Source organism: Cydia splendana, chromosome 26 (genome assembly GCF_910591565.1).
Source record: "Cydia splendana chromosome 26, ilCydSple1.2, whole genome shotgun sequence".
Classification (NCBI taxonomy): domain Eukaryota; kingdom Metazoa; phylum Arthropoda; class Insecta; order Lepidoptera; family Tortricidae; genus Cydia; species Cydia splendana.
The window spans coordinates 4877402-4899550 of NC_085985.1; the positions used below are offsets into that span (position 1 = coordinate 4877402).

General features: G+C 43.4%; 1 protein-coding gene across 1 annotated transcript; it reads left to right on the forward strand.

Moving 5' to 3' along the window:
- The first annotated feature begins 43 nt into the window (after positions 1-43).
- LOC134803345 (phenoloxidase-activating factor 2-like) lies at positions 44-13203 on the forward strand. Its single transcript, XM_063776144.1, has 8 exons — positions 44-191; positions 643-794; positions 1346-1499; positions 2593-2717; positions 4027-4136; positions 4770-4931; positions 5731-5894; positions 12965-13203. The coding sequence occupies exons 1-8, from the start codon at positions 57-59 to the stop codon at positions 13154-13156; spliced, it is 1194 nt and encodes a 397-aa protein (XP_063632214.1). The 5' UTR covers positions 44-56; the 3' UTR covers positions 13157-13203.
- Positions 13204-22149: the final 8946 nt, after the last annotated feature.

The window sequence follows — 22149 nt, forward strand, 5'->3', positions numbered from 1 at the left end:
TTTGCAATAAATGATTATTGACTTTTGACTTTTGCATTTTAAATTGTGTTGCAGAAATGTACCTGCTGCTGCTGACGGTGGCGGCTGCGCTCGCACACCCCCAAACAATGTCGGACGAGAACGCGATACTATTGGAGATCTTCGGCACCCCTCCCCCCCAGCAGGGGTCCACCACACTTGGCCTTGAAGACGTAAGTTTAGCTCGCGCACCCCCAAACAAAGACGGACGAGAACGCGATACTATTGGAGATCTTCGGCACCCCTCCCCGCCAGCATCGGCCCACCACACTTGGCTTTGAAGACGTAAGTTTAGCTCGCGCACCCCCAAACAAAGACGGACGAGAACGCGATACTATTGGAGATCTTCGGCACCCCTCCCCCTCAGCAGGAGTCCACCACACTTGGCCTTGAAGACGTAAGTTTAAAATAAAATATTCTATCTGAGAGACATATAAAAAATCAAATATGCGCGTTTTCCCAGAGATAAGACCTAGCTGATAAATAGATAAAAATGTCCAAAATATGTTACTCGTTTTCATTATTCTTAATGTCGATCGCCGCATGCGCAATTCGTCTGGTAACCTTAGAACCAAAGTAGGTAATGTAACAAACATCCTAACTAGATTTTTTTTATGTTTATAGTACACAGTCCGTTCGACCGACGCAACGTCTACATTCACAGATGGCGCTGGAGAGTCGTGCCAATGCGTTCCTTACTACCTGTGCGACGATCAGCTCAATGGAGTGGACGCTAACAACGCCTCTGTTACCGGATGGGGGTCTCTAGATATCAGGTAAGGTCCTAGATACCTTACTTACTTGTTTGGCGCGATGACCCAAAATGAGTCTTGGCCTCCAACACAAGAGCACGCCACTTTGCTCGGTCCAGAGCGGTATCCCGCCAGCTTTCGCCGCTTTTTTTCCATTTTTCTGTGAGCTTGGCCTAGATACCTATAAAAGTATTTCGTGACGGCAATTTATTGCAGTCAAAATATTACTCCAAGAGCAAAGAAATCAGTTAACTTTCTATTATTCCCTCAGGATCAGGGGTGCGAAACTCCTCCCTTCGGGGCAAACTCGGCTCCGTTCGGCTCAGCATTGCTCTGAGCTTATTAGGGTTGACACAACTTGACGTCCCTTTGCGTGCCCGACCACAGATAAGATAATGGCTTGAATTTTGACAACCCTAAATAGCCGAACGGAATAGTGCCATATATTACAAATGGATAGCATGATGATGTCTCTGAACCGGTGCCAAACTTCGGTTTTGTAGGAAGTTTCCTTTCTGTACGGTAGTACTATTTATTATGTGGTTCCATGTAACTGAGATTATTTATGATTTCAGGTTCGGTAAGGACGACTGCCAAGAAAGCGTGGAGAGGTGTTGTAAGATACCGCGCACCGGGCCGGCTCCGACACCGCCGCCCGCGCCGGCCCGGCCTGCCGGATGCGGCCACCGCAACCGGAAGGGGATAGACTTCAACGTCATTGGGGGCAGCGTGAGTTCCAATACATTAAACTAAACACCCTTCCCATTTTATAGCGTTTTCCTGGTGGACCATTGCCTGATTCCAATAATGCTTAGATTTCTCTCTGGAATGGAAGGTTCTGACCTTCGGCCACCTGTGACCTATCTGTCTCGACGACCGGTCTGGCCTTCGAGCAACACCGGCTTCCGACAAAGGGTCTGGCCTATAGTTTGTATTTTTAGGTATTTAAAAAAGACTAAACAAAATCTACCCACAAATGGTTTCTTAAGCCAGTTGAGGGTAGATGAAAACATTACATGATCAAATAATGTAGGTTAAAGTCAGGTCGTTCAGTGACAGATACTGGTGGTTTTGTATTTGGTTGTTTAATCAATAAATGTTATAACTACCCGAAAATTTACAAATTATTTGTTTACTTCTATTTAAGTACCTAAAGATACAGAGTATAGTGGGTAGTGACCCTGCCTGTGAAGCCGATGGTCCTGGGACTCCTGGGTTCGAATCCCGGTAAGGGCATTTATTTGTGTGATGAACACAGATTTGTTCCTGAGTCATGGGTGTTTTCTATGTATTTAAGTATTTATAAATGTGTATATATCAATATATATATCGTTGTCTAAGTACCCACAACACAAGCCTTATTGAGCTTACTGTGCGACTTAGTCAATTTGTGTAAAAATTTCCTATAAAATTTATTTATTATTTATTATCTGTGGCAGCCGCTTTCGTAACAACTCGTTGCTGCGCCAATTCTTGGGATTGGGTTGCCAAAGTCTTTTTTAGTCAATTCTCCTGAGGATCTACATGTTTAATATGTTCTCCCGGAAATACCACATATAATATCTCATTTGATTCTACCAAACAAGGTAGCACAAATGGCGGATTTTGCTTAAGTTAAGGCGTTCTCGACCTGAAGTGATCCTGAAGCTATAACTCAACCCTTAACACATACAGGGCCAAGAACCCGACTGTCGGGTACACTGTTCGTAACGACTACGCGCTACATACGGCGAAACCGTGGCTACGCGCTACGAGCGTAACCTGTAGCACTTAGTGGCAATGAATATGTTAATTAATGACTGTATTTGTTTATTGTCTGTAGGGAGCGGAAGCCCAGTTTGGCGAGTTCCCGTGGGTGGTGGCGTTGATGGGCCCCAATGGATACATCGGCGTGGGATCTCTTATACACCCACAAGTGGTTATCACGGCAGCCCACGTTGTTGCGGGGTGAGTTAGACACTGTTCAGTTCTCGTGGTGGCGTGCGTCCCATCTGTTTTCACACTAAAGGATGACTCATGTTAGACCGGGCCGTCTTCGAGCCTGAGCTTTCGGCGCTTCGTCTTGGGTCGTCCCATTCGTTTTTCGTCAAGTTCTTAAATTAGTCCTATTCTGCTTTCGTCACCCATTCTACATTCGTCACAATCGTCGGTGGCTTTCAATGTAGAATGCGTGACGAAAGCAGAATAGGACTAATTTAAGAACTTGACGAAAAACTAATGGGACGACCCAAGACGATACCTTCGTTTTCTATTGAAAGCAACACGTGATCACTTGTCATCTGTCAACAGTAACCGCCGGAGCTCCGGCCCGGTCTAACGTGAGTCATCCTTAAATGCTTAAATGTTTGAAATATTTCTACTCAAATCAAAAATCATTTGTTTTGCAACAAAATCTCACCATATGATGTACACCTTACAGATTAACATACATACAATTATTATAATCTTTAAAATGTAATTTATTTCGGTAACACAACAGTTTTTAGGGTTCCGTACCCAAAGGGTAAAACGGGACCCTATTACTAAGACTTCGCTGTCCGTCCGTCCGTCCGTCCGTCCGTCCGTCTGTCATCAGGCTGTATCTCACGAACCGTGATAGCTAGACAGTGGAAATTTTCACAGATGATGTATTTCTGTTGCCACTATAACAACAAATACTAAAAACAGAATAAAATAAAGATTTAAATGGGGCTCCCATACAACAAACGTGATTTTTGACCAAAGTTAAGCAACGTCGGGAGTGGTCAGTACTTGGATGGGTGACCGTTTTTTTTTTTTGCTTTTTTTTCGTTTTTTTTTTTGCATTATGGTACGGAACCCTTCGTGCGCGAGTCCGACTCGCACTTGCCCGGTTTTTTTGTTGCGTCACCTGTTCTGGAGTAGGATTCGACAGATTTACACTGCGGACTGCGGAGATTTACACTGCTCTGGCGGACTGCCACCCGAATGCAATTTGCATGGGAACTGCACGCCGACGTTGCAGTCGACAAGCAGCAGTTGGGTTGCAATCCGTCTGTACCGCCGCTTACGAATTTGACATGAACATTCAAGTAGGTAACGACGTGCGAATCGGACGCAGTGTGCCATGCCCCTAAGTTCGTATGTGACTCCTGATTAGGAGTTAGCTCTTAAGAGGATGCTTTTGAATCCGTCATTCTTCAGACTGAATGGTTTCCAGCTCAGGACTATTAGCTCTCACTAGATGTTTGGTTCATATGTGACATGTAGGTACTCAATTTTGAATTCGTATCTTCAGCCAAGCACCGGGGTCGCTGCGTATCCGCGCTGGCGAATGGGACACACAGACGGCCAAGGAGCGTCTTCCTCATCAGGAGCGGGACGTAGCTGAAACATACATACACTCAGGTATTTCACGATTTGGGTACCCATATTTTTATCATATAGCTTTCGTAAAAACTAGTGCCTACGTCAATTCTTGGGATTAGTTGTTAAGCGGATACGTAGTATCTTCTTAGTAGTTTGTGAGCGGACTCTAGACTCACATGAGCCGTGGCAAAATGCCGGGATAACGCGAGGAAGATGATGATTTTTAACATTAATATATGATTTTTACTATATAGAAGGTACATGTTTATTCCAGTAACAAAATAAGGCTTTGACCACCAAAGACGTCAATTGACGTGCGCGGCTGGCGTTCAAAGGGTTAAGATCATACCTAGAAGTATTAAAGCTTTTAAGAAGCCGAAGGTTCGAACATGCTTTAAGGGTCTAGTAAGAAAATTAGACTTTAACATGCACATTCATTGCCACCCAGCCAAACAAGACGTCCGCGTCAGGCCACAACGATTTCTTCATATAAAGCAGTGGTACCACGATCCCGACTATCGGGTCGTCCGGTCTGGGAACGAAATCATAAAATACCCGATAGTCGGGTTTTCGGCATTGAATGTTTTAAAGTCAATTGATGATCTCCACAGAAAAGACCTCTACACACAAAATAAAATTGATCCAAATTACGGTAGATTATTCTCATTTCAGATTTCCAAAGCAAGAATTTAAAGAATGACATGGCTCTGCTGCGGCTGTCTCAGCCCGTGGAGCTGGCTGAGCATATAGGGCTCCTGTGTCTGCCAGAACAGGGCGAGAGCTTCGAGAGTGGCCGAGAGTGCGTCGCCAATGGGTGGGGCAAGGATGTCTTTGGTGAGCATCATTCGTTTGAAACACCACACAACATCTAGCTTATGCCTCAGCCTTGGAGAAGGTAGCAAATGTATCTCAACCTTCGTAATACTGTTGAGCATAGTGGAAGTGGTTGGGGCATATAGGGTTCATGGTCTGTCAGCTTCGAGAGTAGCCGAGAGTGAGTCGCCAATAGGTGGGGCAAGGATGTCTTCGGTAAGCTTTCCCTAACATTGCTGTGCATGGAAGCAGGGCATATAGGATTGCTGTCTTTCGGGGTAGGACAATAGCTTCAACAGCTGGGAGTGCGTGGCCAATAGTTCCAATAGATAGGGCAAAGATGTCTTCGTCACCACGGCGCTTTTTTTTTTGGTGCGGGAATGATTTCGTGTATTTATAACTTTGTTTATTGAAAATTATCAAACCATGCATTAAAACTAGGAAGTAAGCTTTAAATGTGCTTATAAATGTAAAATAGTATCGGTTTTTATAGTTATACCAATTTTTTGGGTAGTGTAAAACATTCCCGCACCAAAAACCCTGATGTAGGTATGTTCATCACAAGGCAATTACGCCCAGATAAGAATCGATACCTTTTGAAAACAACTACCATGTCACCAATCCAATCCAATATGTACAGCCCAATTTCTTTACGATCACGGTGTTTGCTTTCATCTAAAACTAGGTAACTATGGTAAATATATCTAAAGACATTTCGTTCATAATTGGGTATTTTTGTAAGAGCAACCATAGAATTACCGGATAGTTTACAGAATCTTCTTTCATATCGCATTGTGGTATCATTTAAAAAAAATTTCAGGTCAGAAAGGCCGATACGCTGTGATTCTGAAGAAAGTTGAGTTGCCCATGGTGCCCCACGGCATCTGCAACCAGCTGCTGCAGCGGACCCGGCTTGGTCACCGCTTCCGACTGCATCAGAGCTTCGTGTGCGCTGGGGGCGAGGAGGGACAGGATACTTGCAAGGTGGGTGGTAGGTTCGGAAAAAAGTGAGAGGGAATCCGAGACAAGGGCGTCGCAAACGGGGTGCAGGATGAGAGGATGCCCTCCCCAGAGGTTAAAATTTGTAGCTAAATGTATGACACTAGTTAGCACCAAGTTGTTAGAGTCAGGCCAAGAATAGTCTGCAGCGGATTTGATAGTCCACGCAGTGCAAGTGTTATTTTAAACGTCAAACTTCTATGAAATTAAGACGTATAAGGTCGTTTCTCAAAAAGTTGGCACCGCCACCTGTAAATAGGTTTATGTTAGAACTTTTTTTTCATTATGTATATTTTTTATATATAAAATTTTAACAAATATTTAGAGAGACTTTTTACACAGAGGCCTAATACTTTGAAAAAGATTTAATAAATATTGATTACAAAAAAAAATATTGTAACTACGTTTATCCGTTAACCTGCCGTGTCCCAACGCGAGGTACTGATGTTTCGAGCTATGAAAACCACACAAATTATTAACTTAATTTAACGTTATTACCGTATTTTATTAACATATATCCTTAACTTTTAAAGTATTACTATCGCATAACAATATTATACTTATATTTTAAGTTATTCGGCTTCAAAGTTTGTCCAAGGCAATTCTTAACAGTCACCTGGCGCGTCACGTTCACGTCGATTGTATAACCCCCACTGCACCTTTCCCGTTTCACTCCGCACGAGCCGAAGCCGTCACTCATCAGCTATCACCTGAAACCACGAAGACGTGGTTATTGTGCTTCGCAAATAAAACACAAACGACAAAGTATCGGAAATTGGAGTTTGTAATGGGTAAGTACTCTTTATCCTGGAGTCGATATCTTGCTAATTGTGTAACCTATCGCATTACTATCAAGATATGTAACGTAAACAATAGTTTAGTTTTATATGCCTAAGTATGGAGTTCATCAAGTTAATACATTTTGTGTATTCGCGATATAACTGCCATTTTCCCCATCACCTGCATATCGTCTACCTGGCTAAAACTGCCAGGTGGATGAGATTTTGCGGCAGGTTAATGTCACTGATACCACAACTAATACTCGTAACTATATAATTATATAGCGGTTATATAGCTTTTGTGTGTTAATTTAGGAATAAAAACTATCCTGTCTGCTAAAGCTGCATATTATTGAAATTTTTGTACTTTTGTCTTAAGTCTCGTTAACCTGTCCAAAAAAGTCAGGTGAATGATGCAATGGCAGGTGAATGAAGCGTCATTCACTTGCCATATAACAGGTGATCGATAACTATATAAAATCCACGTTACATAGATTTCGTACTAAGTTATTACCGTATTTTGTTTTGACATGAATGGATAAATTGTTGACATAAGATTAATTATTACATACACACACACATACATCACTGGCTCAGTGACCCAAAGAGGATCTTGGCCTCTGACACAAGAGAGCGCCACTCTGCTCTATTCTGCGCCACTTCACGCCAGTTGGGTATTCCGAGGGCGGACAGGTCTTTTTGGGCTTCGTCACTCCAGCGGTATCTGGAGTGACGAAAAAGTGAAAGTGGAGTGGAGTGAAGATTAATTATTGCAAGACATTTTTTAATTTGTATGTATTAAATAATATTATGTAAATATGAATGACGATCATAATATAAATTCGTGTAGATTAGTCTAGCATAATTTATAATGTAATTTAATATTATGAGAATAAATATCTAAATCTAAATCTAAATCATATACTCAAACAGTGATTATGTTTATTAAGACGTTAGTGGACAACTGTTTCTCCATACAAACGTAGACCCCATTTTCCACCCTGGGTTTTTTTATGAAAAAAAAAAAATTGTTACACTAATATCGTAAGTAGATTTGTGACGTCCCACGGGAAAAGGTACCTTATGAGGGTTTTTAGTTTTAGACATATATTAAAATGTTTTGTAAAAAGGTGAAAACATGCTCATTTTGTTTATTGTGTGATGAGATGACGGGCGAGAGAGAGAGGTATGGATGAAAAGAAAAAGACATGCTGCGTCAACCCCAAATTAATGGGGCAAGGGCAAGCGAATGATGATGATAATCTGAAACCTCAATCAATCAATCAATCAATTTATTTATTCACAGACTACAATGGTCCACACATAATATTACACAACAATACAAATTATATTAACATAAGATTAAAATATACATTACATTAAAAATTAAATTAAAATTAGTTATAAATTAAATAAAAATACATTAAATTAATCCGCTAGTCACTTACCTACCGGCACGGCACGGCCCCCGTACGTGCACACTTATACAGTGATTGATGTAGGGGCAGTCCAGCCGGTCCGCGATCATGGCTAGGACGCTGTTGCGGCTGGCGCGCACTCTGCTGAGCATCGCCGCGCACCGCTTGCGCAGAGTGGCGCAGAAGCAATCGGTGCGCGCTTCTGCGAACATGCTCGACGCACTACAGTGGCGCGGCAGCCGCAACATCACCCTGAACGCGTTATTATATTGGACGCGTAGGGAGTTAAACGACCTTTGAGTGAAATGAGCCCACAGATTGCTAGTGTAGAAAGAAGTACAGTACGCCTTAAAAAGGGTTATTTTCACTAAAGATGAACAACGTGCAAATCTGTGGGCGATCATGTTCGCTCGTGCCGCCAACGATCAATGCCAATGCTTAACGTTTGTTTACCTGACCGATTTTGAAAATTCTTTTTTTGATTGTATGTATATGCATACAGATTGGTCACGTTTTTGTCAAAACCCTTTTGTCAGTTCTGATGATGGGATCCATGAAGAATCGAGGGAACTCCTCAAATTTTAAAGGCATACATATAGTGATTTTTGTGTTTTGTGTGTTCAAAAGTGACATTTGATGAAGTGGAACTGCTGATGAAGATCAGAACGGAACTCTTCAACGACGCATAGTTCACGTTTGGCTATTTGTCCTCTTCGTTATGTTTGTTAAGCAAGTTAAGTTTTTAAGCCACATTTTTGCCCATCTCGAGTTCTGATGATGGGATCCATGAGGAATCGAGGGAACTCCTCAAATCTTAAAGGGATGCGTATAGTGACTTTTGGATTTTCATCAGAAAATCAAGCATTTTCATTAAAAACTGTCGCATTTGATGAAGTGGAACTGCTGATGATGATCAGAACAGAAGTCTTCAACGAAGCATAGTACACGTTTGGCGATTAAATTTCGACTTGGATTGGGACTGGGGCTGGGACCCGGACTCAGACTCGGGCCCGGACTCGGACCCGGACCTAGACTCAAATCCGGAGTCGGACCTGGACCTGGATCCTGGCTCTTATCTGAACCTGAACCCGGACCTGGACTTAGACCAGGAGCTAGACCTGGACCTGGTCCTGGACCTGGTGTTGGATCTGGAGCCGTCGTCGCCTTTCCTGTTCAATATGAATGAAAAACCTGGCATGAACATGTTGAGCCGTGCTTGATATTGCGTTCCGTAGACACTAATATTTAATACTATTAACACTTCAACCACCTAAACTCTTAATATGATGGAAAGAAATCTACTGACTCATTATAGTTATAATTTGTATTAACTTTTAACATACTAACCTACTGCCATAAATTGTTGATTAACGTAAACAACCTCTGCTTGGCCACGACATTCGTCTATGGCGGCAAGCAGGGCGGCGGGAGCCGCGGCAAGACGCGAGGGACGGCCAGGCATGCCACGTACCTACTTTTTATAGCGGCAGCGACTAGGAGCGGATGCACAGAATAAATAATAGTACTAGGTACAGAAGACTCACTCTCTAACAAAACGCGTCTGTTACGATCAGCACAGATATGGCCGCTAGGTGGCGACAGCGCCACGCGCGGCTTATGGCTTTCCCCAAAATTGGGGTGGAACGGATGTACTTTTAGAGCAAAGCGACGAAATCGCGGAGTGAGCCACGCCTGGCGGATGTGACATAGGTCAGGTATTTAAACAACATAGCTTTTCCAAAGGAGGCTCTTCAGGGCCTAGAATTTAGTTTAATGTCATGAGCTACCCAGAGGGGCTCTGCCCCATACGATTTTTCGTGTTCGTGTCCCTCCCGCACCGCACGCCGCCGCCAACCCCGCTCGTGTTGGATGACCAAAACAGCGTGTGCCTATGTTGTACCAAACCTGAATTCCACTAGGCACTGCGAGGGTTCAGCATCAGCTCTATCTTGGGTACTGCTCTCCCAAGTGCTCATCAAGACGTGTCGAATGACCAAAACAGCATGTGTCTACGTTGCATCAAACCTGAGTTCCAGTAGGTACTGCGAGGGTTCATCATCAGCTCTATCTTGGGTACTGCTCTCCCAAGTGCTCATCAAGACGTGTCGAATGACCAAAACAGCGTGTGTCTATGTTGCATCAAACCTGAGTTCCAGTAGGTGCTCCGAGGGTTCAGCATCAGCTCTATCTTGGGTACTGCCCTCCCAAGTCCTCACCAATACGTTTCGAATGACTAAAACAACGTGTGTCTATGTTGCATCAAACCTGAGTTCCAGTAGGTACTGCGAGGGTTCAGCATCAGCTCTATCTTGGGTACTGCTCTCCCAAGTGCTCACCAAGACGTGTCGAATGACCAAAACAGCATGTGTCTATGTTGCACCAAACCTGAGTTCCACTAGGTACTGCGAGGGTTCAGCATCAGCTCTATCTTGGGTACCACTTTTCCAAGTGCTCATCAAGACGTGTTGGATGACCAAAACAGCGTGTGTCTATGTTACACCAAACCTGAGTTCCACTAGGTGCTCCGAGGGTTCAGCATCAGCTCTATCTTGGGTACTGCCCTCCCAAGTTCGCACCAAGAGGTGTCGAATGACCAAAACAGCGTGTGTCTATGTTGCACCAAACCTGAGTTCCACTAGGTGCTGCGAGGGTTCAGCATCAGCTCTATCTTCGGTACTGCCCTCCCAAGTTCGCATCAAGACGTGTCGAATGACCAAAACAGCGTGTGTCTATGTTGCATCAAACCTGAGTTCCAGTAGGTACTGCGAGGGTTCAGCATCAGCTCTATCCTGGGTACTGGTCTCCCAAGTGCTCATAAAGACGTGTCGAATGACCAAAACAGCGTGTGTCTATGTTGCACCAAACCTGAGTTCCACTAGGTGCTGCGAGGGTTCAGCATCAGCTCTATCTTCAGTACTGCCCTCCCAAGTTCGCACCAAGACGTGTCGAATGACCAAAACAGCGTGTGTCTATGTTGCATCAAACCTGAGTTCCAGTAGGTACTGCGAGGGTTCAGCATCAGCTCTATCCTGGGTACTGCTCTCCCAAGTGCTCATCAAGACGTGTCGAATGACCAAAACAGCGTGTGTCTATGTTGCACCAAACCTGAGTTCCAGTAGGTACTGCGAGGGTTCAGCATCAGCTCTATCTTGGGTACTGCTCCTCCAAGTGCTCATCAAGACGCGTCGGATGACCAAATCAGCGTGGGCCTATGATGCACCAAACCTGAGTTCCACTAGGTACAGTCAGGGTTCAGCATCAGCTCTATCTTGGGTACTGCTCTTCGAAGTGCTCATCAAGACGCGTTGGATGACCAAAACAGCGTGGGCCTATGTTGCACCAAACCTGAGTTCCAATAGGTACTGCTGGGGTTCAGCATCAGCTCTATCTTGGGTACTTCTCTTCCAAGTGCTCATCAAGACGCGTCGGATGACCAAAACAGCGTAGGCCTATGTAGCACCAAACCTGAGTTCCACTAGGTACATCCAGGGTTCAGCATCAGCTCTATCTTGGGTACTGCTCTCCCAAGTGCTCACCAAGACGAGTTGGATGACCAAAACTGCATGTGCCTATGTTGCATCAAACCTGAGTTCCACTAGGTACTGCCAGGGTGAATAGACAGCAAGATTGAATGTTTACTTATTCACAGAAACATGTTGTTAATTTGGGAATCGAATCGAATGTGAGGTGGGTCAGAATCCAAAATTTTAATCATCGTGGTGGACAATAAGGTCCCTTTTTATAGAAAATGACACATTTTTCGATTATTTTTAGAAGGCATTGAAAATGATGTGGTGAACAGGTGGATGACACTTATTACAGGTGAATGATGACAAGAAACCAGGTTAACGGCAACGGACACAGGTTAATGACGCCTCTCGATAACCTGTCAATATTTTCATTGGAATTTGCACTTATTTCTCGATAACCTGCTTCTACTATCGATAACCTGGAGACAAAATATCTTTCACCTGTCCTTGATGTCATTCACCTGAATTTCAAACGCCTATGTCTTCTAAACTAATTGAAGGAATTGCTTCCCTTCCACATTTTCTAATAGTTTAAGTTGCCTTTTAACGATCCCAATAAAAAAAAATGCAAAAATGCAAAATTTTTGAAAAACATAAATTTTAACCTGGCGGTGCCAACTTTTTGAGAAATGCCCATAAATGACACTTGCATTGCGTGGGCTATCAAATCCGCTGCAGACTTTTTTTTGGTCCGACTCTACCAGTGGTAAAACGACTGGGATTGTTTCCACCAAACCAAACAGAGTTGGTTGGTTTGGTGGAAACAAAATGCCGGGACAATAAATTTTTGCCACCTTTTGGGAAGTCCACAAAAATTAGAAGTGTGTTTTATCAAGTTGGCCACTGGCAAGCGACCACGCCAAGGACCGTCAACATACCACGATCAAAGTTGCCACTACTTAATCGGATAGTGAAAACTATATTGAGAAGATTTGAAGTAGCGTCTCCTGCGGGCGCAGCATGGTTCCATTTTTATCGGCTGTCACTATGCCCTTCACTTTCGCACTTACGTACTTGTTAGAACGTGACAGGCATGGTGACAAGCGATACAAATGCGTCCGTGCTACCGCCGCTGTAATGTAATCATATATGGCGTTATTCATAAACACGCTACAAGCCTTAATTTCATATTAATCGTTTGTCATAATCTGTCATTTCAACTTATGTATTTGTAAGAGAGGTTCAAAACATAAATTGTGGCTTTCCATCAGGGAAACTTATGCTACCTGTGCATCAGATAAGGACCCTTCTCTGGAAATCCACAATTGACTAATTCAGGCTTGTTAAGTTTTATGAATAAGGGGTTAACCTCTTGCTTTTCCCCCCAGGGCGACGGCGGCGCTCCCCTAGCGTGCCCAATCGGCAACGACCGGTACAAGCTGACCGGGCTGGTCGCGTGGGGCATCGGCTGCGGCGCGCGCGACGTGCCGGCCGTGTACGCGGCCGCCGCCATGTTCCGACGCTGGGTCGACGACAAAATGGCCGCCTGGGGCTTTGACACTACCTCTTATTCAGCTTGAGTCGGGTTAACAAGGGTATCCATGACAATTTACAATGTTTTTGTAATTTTATGTAATTTTTGTAATTTTATAACACGATGAATAAAATTCAAAAGATAGTGCAAGGTTTTTATTTTTTAATTTCTGAAGATATGGTACCCAACAACACTTTTAGGACCCCTTAAAGCCTCCTACTAACGAGCGCTTTTTCAACGCGCGTTAAAAAAGCGATTGAATCCGTCCATACGCTAAATTCGATTTAACGACCAACGCTTAAAGTCGAAAATCCAACAACTCTTGATAAAAAGCGCCACCTCCATCGTGTGAATAAATACACATGTATCCATTTGTGTCATTCAAACGCCTTTTTAACGCGCGATGTAAAAGCGCTCGTGCGAATGAGTCCTTAAATGTCGAACTGAGAAACGCTAAATCGGGATCACTTAAGGCCTCCTACAAACGAGCGCTTTTTCAACGCGCGCTAAAAAAGCGATTGAATCCGTCCACACGCTAAAGTCGATTTAACGACCAACGCTTAAGGTCGAAAATCCAACAACGCTTGATAAAAAGCGCCACCGCTGTCGTGTGAATAAATACACGTGTATCCATTTGTCATACAAACCTTTTTAACGCGCGTTGTAAAAGCGCTTGTGAGAATGAGGCCTTAAATGTCGAACTGAGAAATGCTAGATTACGCCGAGATTTAGCGTTTCTCGGCATGATAAAGTTGTAATAGATCTATGGATGGTCAACTTGGTCAAGCAAATCTTGTCAGTAGAAAAAGGCACGAAATTAAAATTTTCTATGAGATATCCCTTCGCGCCTACATTTTTCAAATTTGCCGCCTTTTTCTACTGACAAGATCTGCTTGACCAAATATATATGTATATACCTAGTTAGAGTGAGACAGATACACGCGTCCGCCATCTTAGTCTCCAGCTTCGAGCAACACCGGCTTCCGACACATCGGAAGGGAGGGGCCCAAGCGATAGCTTACCGTACAAATCTTTCTGCCATTTTTTGCGGGGGGAAAGGTGCACACAGTCTCACTTCTCACACATTTACAATACAAAATACAATCTGTAATGATGACACAAATACATAGAAAATGACACACGTCAAGGACAAATCTTGCAAACCTCGATCTCTTTTTGTGTACGGAGTCTAGACGTGTGCGCCGCGCCGGCGCGCCGCCGCCGCCGGGCTTTTTTGCCACGCCGCCGCCGCCGATAAATGATCGGCGTGAAATCGGCGTGACCTTGAGTGTTGTTAATTAGCTATTCCAAGTTGGTATTTGGATTACAATATGTTTCTTTTTGTATTGTATATGTTACAGTTGTCAAATATATATCAATTATTAATGAAATGAAACAGAATAGCCAGTTGCACAAGTTATTTGACACACCAATTAAAGAGACTGACTAATCCTAAGTATTCACCGTCAAGAAAGATGAGGGAGCGATAATATGAAAAGCAGGATTGTTTCCATATACGAAGGCAGAATGCTCCGTCATGAAAACACTTACAATTAAGAGCGCTATTACATTTCGGCGTTGAGCGAGTTTAGGTATTTTACGCGCTGCGGCAGGCCGTGCGAGCTCAGTACGCCGACCCCTTCTACCACACTCGCACTACAATGATGGATTAAACATTCTTGATCCTTCGCGAAGCATATTGAAATCAACCATAACAACACTAACTGTACTTAACTTTTAAAGTTCTAAAACTGTTATTTGGTAAGTACGAAAATACTAAATGCAGTGCAAATGTACATAGGGGCTGTTCATAAATTACGTCATCTATTTTTGACGATTTTTAACCCCCCCCCCCCACCCCTCAAATCATCCAAAAATCAAGCTTCGGATGAATCTGTTTCCTCCTACGTCATGTTACCATCATCCGATGTCCAGACCCCCCCACTCCTCCCATTTGAAACGACGTAATTTATGAATAGCCCCATACTTGTACTTATGAAGGTATATTACTCGAAAGAAATTATAGGTACCTACTCGCTTATTTACATGTTTCGTCATTGCATTTGGAACCTATAGGTTGTAAAGTTTGTATCAACGAGGGTTTAAAAACGAACTGGTACTGAGGATCTGATGATGATTAAGGTGGTCACGGATACCAATCAACCATGTAGTAACATGATTAGGCTCGTTTGATTCGTCTCAACAAGATCTTTGACACTGAAGATACACAGGGTCTGATGATGGAGCTTGAAGGTGGCCACGGGTACCAGTCTATCATGTAACTAAACAACTTCGTGTTTGGGCTCGTTTGATTCGTCTCAACAAGATCTTTGACACAAGACAGTACTCAGGGTCTGATGATGGAGCTGGAAGGTACCATTACCAATCAACCCTGCAACTAAACCACATCGTGTTTAGGATCGTTTGATTCGTCTCAACAAGATCTTTGACACTAGGTGATACTCAGAGTCTGATGATGGAGCTGGAAGGTGGTCACCGGTACCAATCAACCATGCAACTAAACCATTTCGTGTTTAGGCTCGTTTTATTCGTTTCAACAAGATCTTTGACACAAGATAGTACTCAGGGTCTGATGTTGGAGCCGGAAGGTGGTCACCGGTACCAATCAACCATGCAACTAAACCATTTCGTGTTTAGGCACGTTTTATTCATCTCAACAAGATCTTAGACACAAGGTAGTACTCAGGGTCTGATGATGGAGCGCGAAGGTGGCGACGGGTACCTGTCTGTCATCATCAGCTCCATCATCAGACCCTGAGTAGTATCTTGTGTCAAACATCTTATTGCGACGAATCAAACGAGCCCAAACACGAAGTGGTTCAGTTACATGGTACACTGGTACCCGTGGCCACAGTCCAGCTCCATCATCAGACCCTGAGTACTAACTTGTGTCAAAGATCTTGTTGCGACGAATCGAACGAAGCCAAACACGAAGTGGTATAGTTGCATGGTTGATTGGTACCGGTGACCACCTTCCGGATCCATCATCAGACCCTCAGTACTACCTTGTGTCAAAGATCTTGTTGCGACAAATCAAACGAGCCCAAACACGAAGTGGTTCAGTTACACGGTAGACTGGTACCCGTGGCCACCTTCCAGCTCCATCATCAGATCCTGAGTACTATCTTGTGTCCAAGGTCTTGTTGAGACGAATCAAACGAGCCTAAACACGAAGTGGTTTAGTTGCATGGTTGATTGGTACCGGTGACCACCTTCCGGCTCCAACATCAGACCCTGAGTACTATCTTGTGTCAAAGATCTTATAGAAACGAATAAAACGAGCCTAAACACGAAGTGGTTTAGTGGCATGGTTGATTGGTACCGGTGACCACCTGCCGGCTCCATCATCAGACCCTGAGTACTATCTTGTGTCAAAGATCTTGTTGAGACGAATCAAACGAGCCTAAACACGAAGTGGTTTAGTTGCATGGTTGATTGGTACCGGTGACCACCTTCCGGCTCCATCATCAGACCCTGAGTATTATCTTGTGCCAAAGATCTTGTTGAGACGAATCAAACGAGCCCAAACACGAAGTGGTTTAGTTGCATGGTTGATTGGTACCGGTGACCACCTTCCGGCTCCATCATCAGACCCTGAGTACTATCTTAAGTCAAAGATCTTGTTGAGACGAATAAAACGAGCCTAAACACGAAGTGGTTTAGTTGCATTGTTGATTGGTACTGGTGACCACCTTCCGGCTCCATCATCAGACCCTGAGTACTATCTTAAGTCAAAGATCTTGTTGAGCCGAATCAAACGAGCCCAAACACGAAGTGGTTTAGTTGCATGGTTGATTGGTACCGGTGACCACCTTCCGGATCCATCATCAGACCCTCAGTACTACCTTGTGTCAAAGATCTTGTTGCGACAAATCAAACGAGCCCAAACACGAAGTGGTTCAGTTACATGGTAGACTGGTACCCGTGGCCACAGTCCAGCTCCATCATCAGACCCTGAGTACTAACTTGTGTCAAAGATCTTGTTGCGACGAATCGAACGAAGCCAAACACGAAGTAGTTTAGTTGCATGGTTGATTGGTACCGGTCACCACCTTCCGGATCCATCATCAGACCCTCAGTACTACCTTGTGTCAAAGATCTTGTTGCGACAAATCAAACGAGCCCAAACACGAAGTGGTTCAGTTACACGGTAGACTGGTACCCGTGGCCACCTTCCAGCTCCATCATCAGATCCTGAGTACTATCTTGTGTCCAAGGTCTTGTTGAGACGAATCAAACGAGCCTAAACACGAAGTGGTTTAGTTGCATGGTTGATTGGTACCGGTGACCACCTTCCGGCTCCAACATCAGACCCTGAGTACTATCTTGTGTCAAAGATCTTATAGAAACGAATAAAACGAGCCTAAACACGAAGTGGTTTAGTGGCATGGTTGATTGGTACCGGTGACCACCTGCCGGCTCCATCATCAGACCCTGAGTACTATCTTGTGTCAAAGATCTTGTTGAGACGAATCAAACGAGCCTAAACACGAAGTGGTTTAGTTGCATGGTTGATTGGTACCGGTGACCACCTTCCGGCTCCATCATCAGACCCTGAGTATTATCTTGTGCCAAAGATCTTGTTGAGACGAATCAAACGAGCCCAAACACGAAGTGGTTTAGTTGCATGGTTGATTGGTACCGGTGACCACCTTCCGGCTCCATCATCAGACCCTGAGTACTATCTTAAGTCAAAGATCTTGTTGAGACGAATAAAACGAGCCTAAACACGAAGTGGTTTAGTTGCATTGTTGATTGGTACTGGTGACCACCTTCCGGCTCCATCATCAGACCCTGAGTACTATCTTAAGTCAAAGATCTTGTTGAGCCGAATCAAACGAGCCCAAACACGAAGTGGTTTAGTTGCATGGTTGATTGGTACCGGTGACCACCTTCCGGCTCCATCATCAGACCCTGAGTACTATCTTGTGTCAAAGATCTTGTTGAGATGAATAAAACGAGCCTAAACACGAAGTGGTTTAGTTGCATGGTTGATTGGTACCGGTGACCACCTTCCGGCTCCATCATCAGACCCTGAGTACTATCTTGAGTCAAATAAATACATATAGAATGTCAGGTCGTTTCAAATATTTTTAATCCTGTCCGGTAGTTTATTAAACTGTACCATTATAAATTATAATACTATAAAAACGGTGCTAGGATCAAAGTCTCTCGTTGCGGTTTACACGCACACAGTATAGCGTTTTACACGGCGCCCGCCGCACACAATGATAAAAAACCTCGTCGTCGCCGTTGAAAATGTGCGGAGCCGACCGACACACGTCCTGCCTCTACAAGCTCTGCCGCGGCACTGAGCTGGCGCAGCGCGCGTCATCGGTAATATAGAGTAGTTTTCAAAAAATTGCCAAAAAATTATAGTAGAATTTCATAAACACTAATGTATACCAACAGTATACGCAAACGTTGCAGATTGCTTGAGTATGAAAATGACTTCGATATTAAGTAGATTTTCGTAGGAATTGACACTTGTTTCGGAGAGAAAATCGAGTTCGTTTTACTTTGATTTTCTCTTTCTCAAAGGTATGTAGGAAAAATATAGTTTGATATGCCTAAAGTACAGGGTATTAGTAATACAAAATAGCCAGGTTTAGCAGAGTAAAATTCTCAACATTTCCAAATAAGAGCTCGCCATTCAGTGCTTCACGGGGTTTTTCGGAAACGACCATCAGAAAAAAAATCATTACTAATTTAATAAGTCCTTTTTCTAATATTTACAACGATATTTATAAAGATAAGAAGACGCTTTTACTGGAACAAGTACTCATTGTTTCTAATAATGAGCGCAAAGTCCTGAATTTCGTCGACTAGTATCATCAATTTTGCATTATTTCGACTTTTCTTGTAAGAGCGCTCTTAACTAGGCAACGAAAACACAGGGCTCATGTAGTGGAGTCCAGCAAAAATCTGAGAACATTCATGTCCGAAAACTCTAGAGACCCTGAGTTTCCTAAAAAAGTCATGTGCCAATACTGCCAATAATGTCGAGAAATAGAAAAAGAGAGAAAGAGTGACAACGCTGCAGATTCACTGTCAATCTGGCGATTAGCGCAAATGCTTGCCCCGCAGAAATGTGCAGGCTGGAAATGGCAACAAGAAATTCATCGAAATGGCGGCTCTTCTGAAGAAAATTCAAGATGAAAGTTTTAGAGAGGTCTTAAGATCAACCATTCCAAAACCAACGTAATGGTAGTAGACAGGGCAAACATACTGCAAGTTACCGACGCACTCGGCGGTTACGAAAAAGCGAGCTAGTTTGTATAAGTATCTTGGTTTAATAAACAATACCGATGTTGCATCGCCGAGATACGCCGCAGAGCTGGCATGGCTAACCTCGACAAGTTCTGGAAGAACAGAGGTATTCGACGTGTCGTCTTTTCAATATTCCAGTGTGGTTGCCGAATCATGGAGCCTCAAAAGGTGTGAAGTGGCAAAGGTTGGCGCTAGAAGCTACAGCTAGAAGAACAAATTCCTCCATTCTCAGAGAGCTCAATATCGACACTCAGCTCTTCACAACATGCTATGGGAGAACCTTTAGATTCATTGGACATATTATCCAACGCATGATGTGGAGAAACACATGAATTTAGACCGAATGAATGGCAAACGTGCTCGAGTTGGAGCATCTGTGAGATGGACGAACGCTATGAAGAGGTCGGTCAGCTTGCGGCAGTTTGCACCGTACAGTCCACACGTCTTATGACCGCACAAAATGGAGACAAATTACATGTGGTCGCGATCCTCAGTAATAAGAAAACGAGAAAGAAGATACTAGAGATGCAACGGATGGTTGTATGGCCGGATACCGAATACTGGATATTCAGCCTGACCATCGGCCGAATATTCGTAATCCGGCCGCCGAATATTCGGCCGGCGGAACTATATCTTCATTTTGGTTTTTCAGGTGCGCATTGTGCAGGTTTGACCTGTTTCCTAGTAAACGTTCGCGCGGACTAATTTCAGGTTCGAAATGAGTGCGCGTGCAAGTCAGTTGAATGTTTAAATTGTTTTAAAATAATAAACGAATACGATTATGACCGTGACTGTTTCTTAAATCCAAATTGTTTACTCCGAAATCAAGCAATGTCACTATACGGTATCCGGTAAAAGGAAGCCATAGCAGTGTGTCACTATGTCATGTGTCACTATGCCAAATTTTAAGGATATTTGGAGTGTGTTAAAGTACGACGTTTTTAAATAATACGATAAGCCATGGAAATCATGAGAAAATGGAGGGTTACCGATCGGATCGAATGTCATTGACCAGTTTACCCCTTAATGCAAGCTATTATACCTATCCTATATTGATTTACAAACCCTATTTTACTCACAGCCTATTCAAAACTATACGTAGTAACGTATAGTTCTCTGACCAGCAACCTGGATTGATCAAATTTTCAAGAAAAACAACAATTTAATGATTTTTCTTAAGAAACCTGAAAGTCAAGGTCACGCCGATTTCACGCCGAAAACACGCCGCCGCCGCCGATTTTTTTGCAAACGCCGCCGCCGATCATTTTTTAATCGGCGCACACGTCTAGTACGGACGAGTCAAAAGTGTCCAACACGCACACTAACACATTTACGTCTAAGAATTTTATTGTATTCTGAGAGATAAGAAGTCGGATTTGTCGCTCGACCGATCCGCAATTTGTACTGGGCGAGCAAAATCAATAAATCCAACAATTACATGAGACTAAAATATAAAAATAGTGTTTCAATGTAATTAAACGTAATATGTAAAAAAAAATATTACATGTGAAATGTCATCTTCTTTTTGTAAGTTTGATGTTCCCGACTTCTTTTTACGACATAAAACCGTTGTATAAAACCGAGCAATTAGGCATTTTTAGGGTTCCGTACCCAAAAGGTAAAACGGGACCCTATTACTAAGACTTCGCTGTCCGTCCGTCCGTCCGTCTGTCTGTCACCAGGCTGTATCTCACGAACCGTGATAGCTAGACAGTTGAAATTTTCACAGATGATGTATTTCTGTTGCCGCTATAACAACAAATACTAAAAACAGAATAAAATAAAGATTTAAATGGGGCTCCCATACAACAAACGTGATTTTTGACCAAAGTTAAGCAACGTCGGGCGTGGTCAGTACTTGGATGGGTGACCGTTTTTTATTCCGTTTTTTTTTTCATTATGGTACGGAACCCTTCGTGCGCGAGTCCGACTCGCACTTGCCCGATTTTTTTCTGCTGCTGTGTTCACGCGCGCGTCTGGACTCGGTCTAGTGAAAAATCCGAGCGCAAGTAGTTTTATTACCCGCGCTAGATCAGTTGATCTTGTACCTAGGCAGAGGGGAAATAGTGCGAATGCCGCCTCCCTTCCGTGTTGCTCGAAGGTCTCAAGTATTAAACATCGACACCCTTGTTGCCCATACGTTACTAGTGCGTACATATTTTTGGCACTTTGCCCGTGTCAATATTTAACCCTTTGAACGCCACGCCTGTCATGTGCGGCGCGTCATCAACCTTGTCGGAATGCACGAAGGTTGATATTATGGTTAAAGAACTTTATTTTTCTTAAAAGAAATTGTACATTTCACTTCATGAGAATACTAAAATAAAAGTAAATCAGTGAGCATCGCAAGTTATACAAAACAAACAAAAACAATAACAAATTGAATTACATTTTGTCACAATAACAAGTAGCAGGTAGCATTAGAAAAGCCCAGAACCTTACACGTAAAATGCAGAACAAGTTCATTTTAAAGAATAATTTTATTTATGCAATACATGCTAAAAACAGAACGATCTTAATCATCTAAGTTAACTTCAAAATGGTAAACATGTTGCCATGCAGTACAATGGTAACCCGTTTATCGATAACAATTCTTTGTTTCCACGCTGCAACTCCCAGGGCAGGGGATATTGGTTGTAGCCGCGCGCGTCAGTTGACGTCTTTGACGGTCAACGGGATATATCTTGATTGTAGTGTCTATTCTGTATTATGACAGTGGAGCGACACTGCTCCTTTCGGGCATTTCGG

What these genes read in the sequence shown, in the direction of transcription:
- LOC134803345 (XM_063776144.1), top strand. Translation starts at nt 57, where the DNA reads ATGTACCTGCTGCTGCTGACGGTGGCGGCTGCGCTCGCACACCCCCAA. An exon ending in TGGGGGTCTCTAGATATCAG is followed by an intron (nt 795 to 1,345) that starts GTAAGGTCCTAG and finishes TTATGATTTCAG; the next exon opens with GTTCGGTAAGGACGACTGCC. An exon ending in GCAGCCCACGTTGTTGCGGG is followed by an intron (nt 2,718 to 4,026) that starts GTGAGTTAGACA and finishes TCGTATCTTCAG; the next exon opens with CCAAGCACCGGGGTCGCTGC.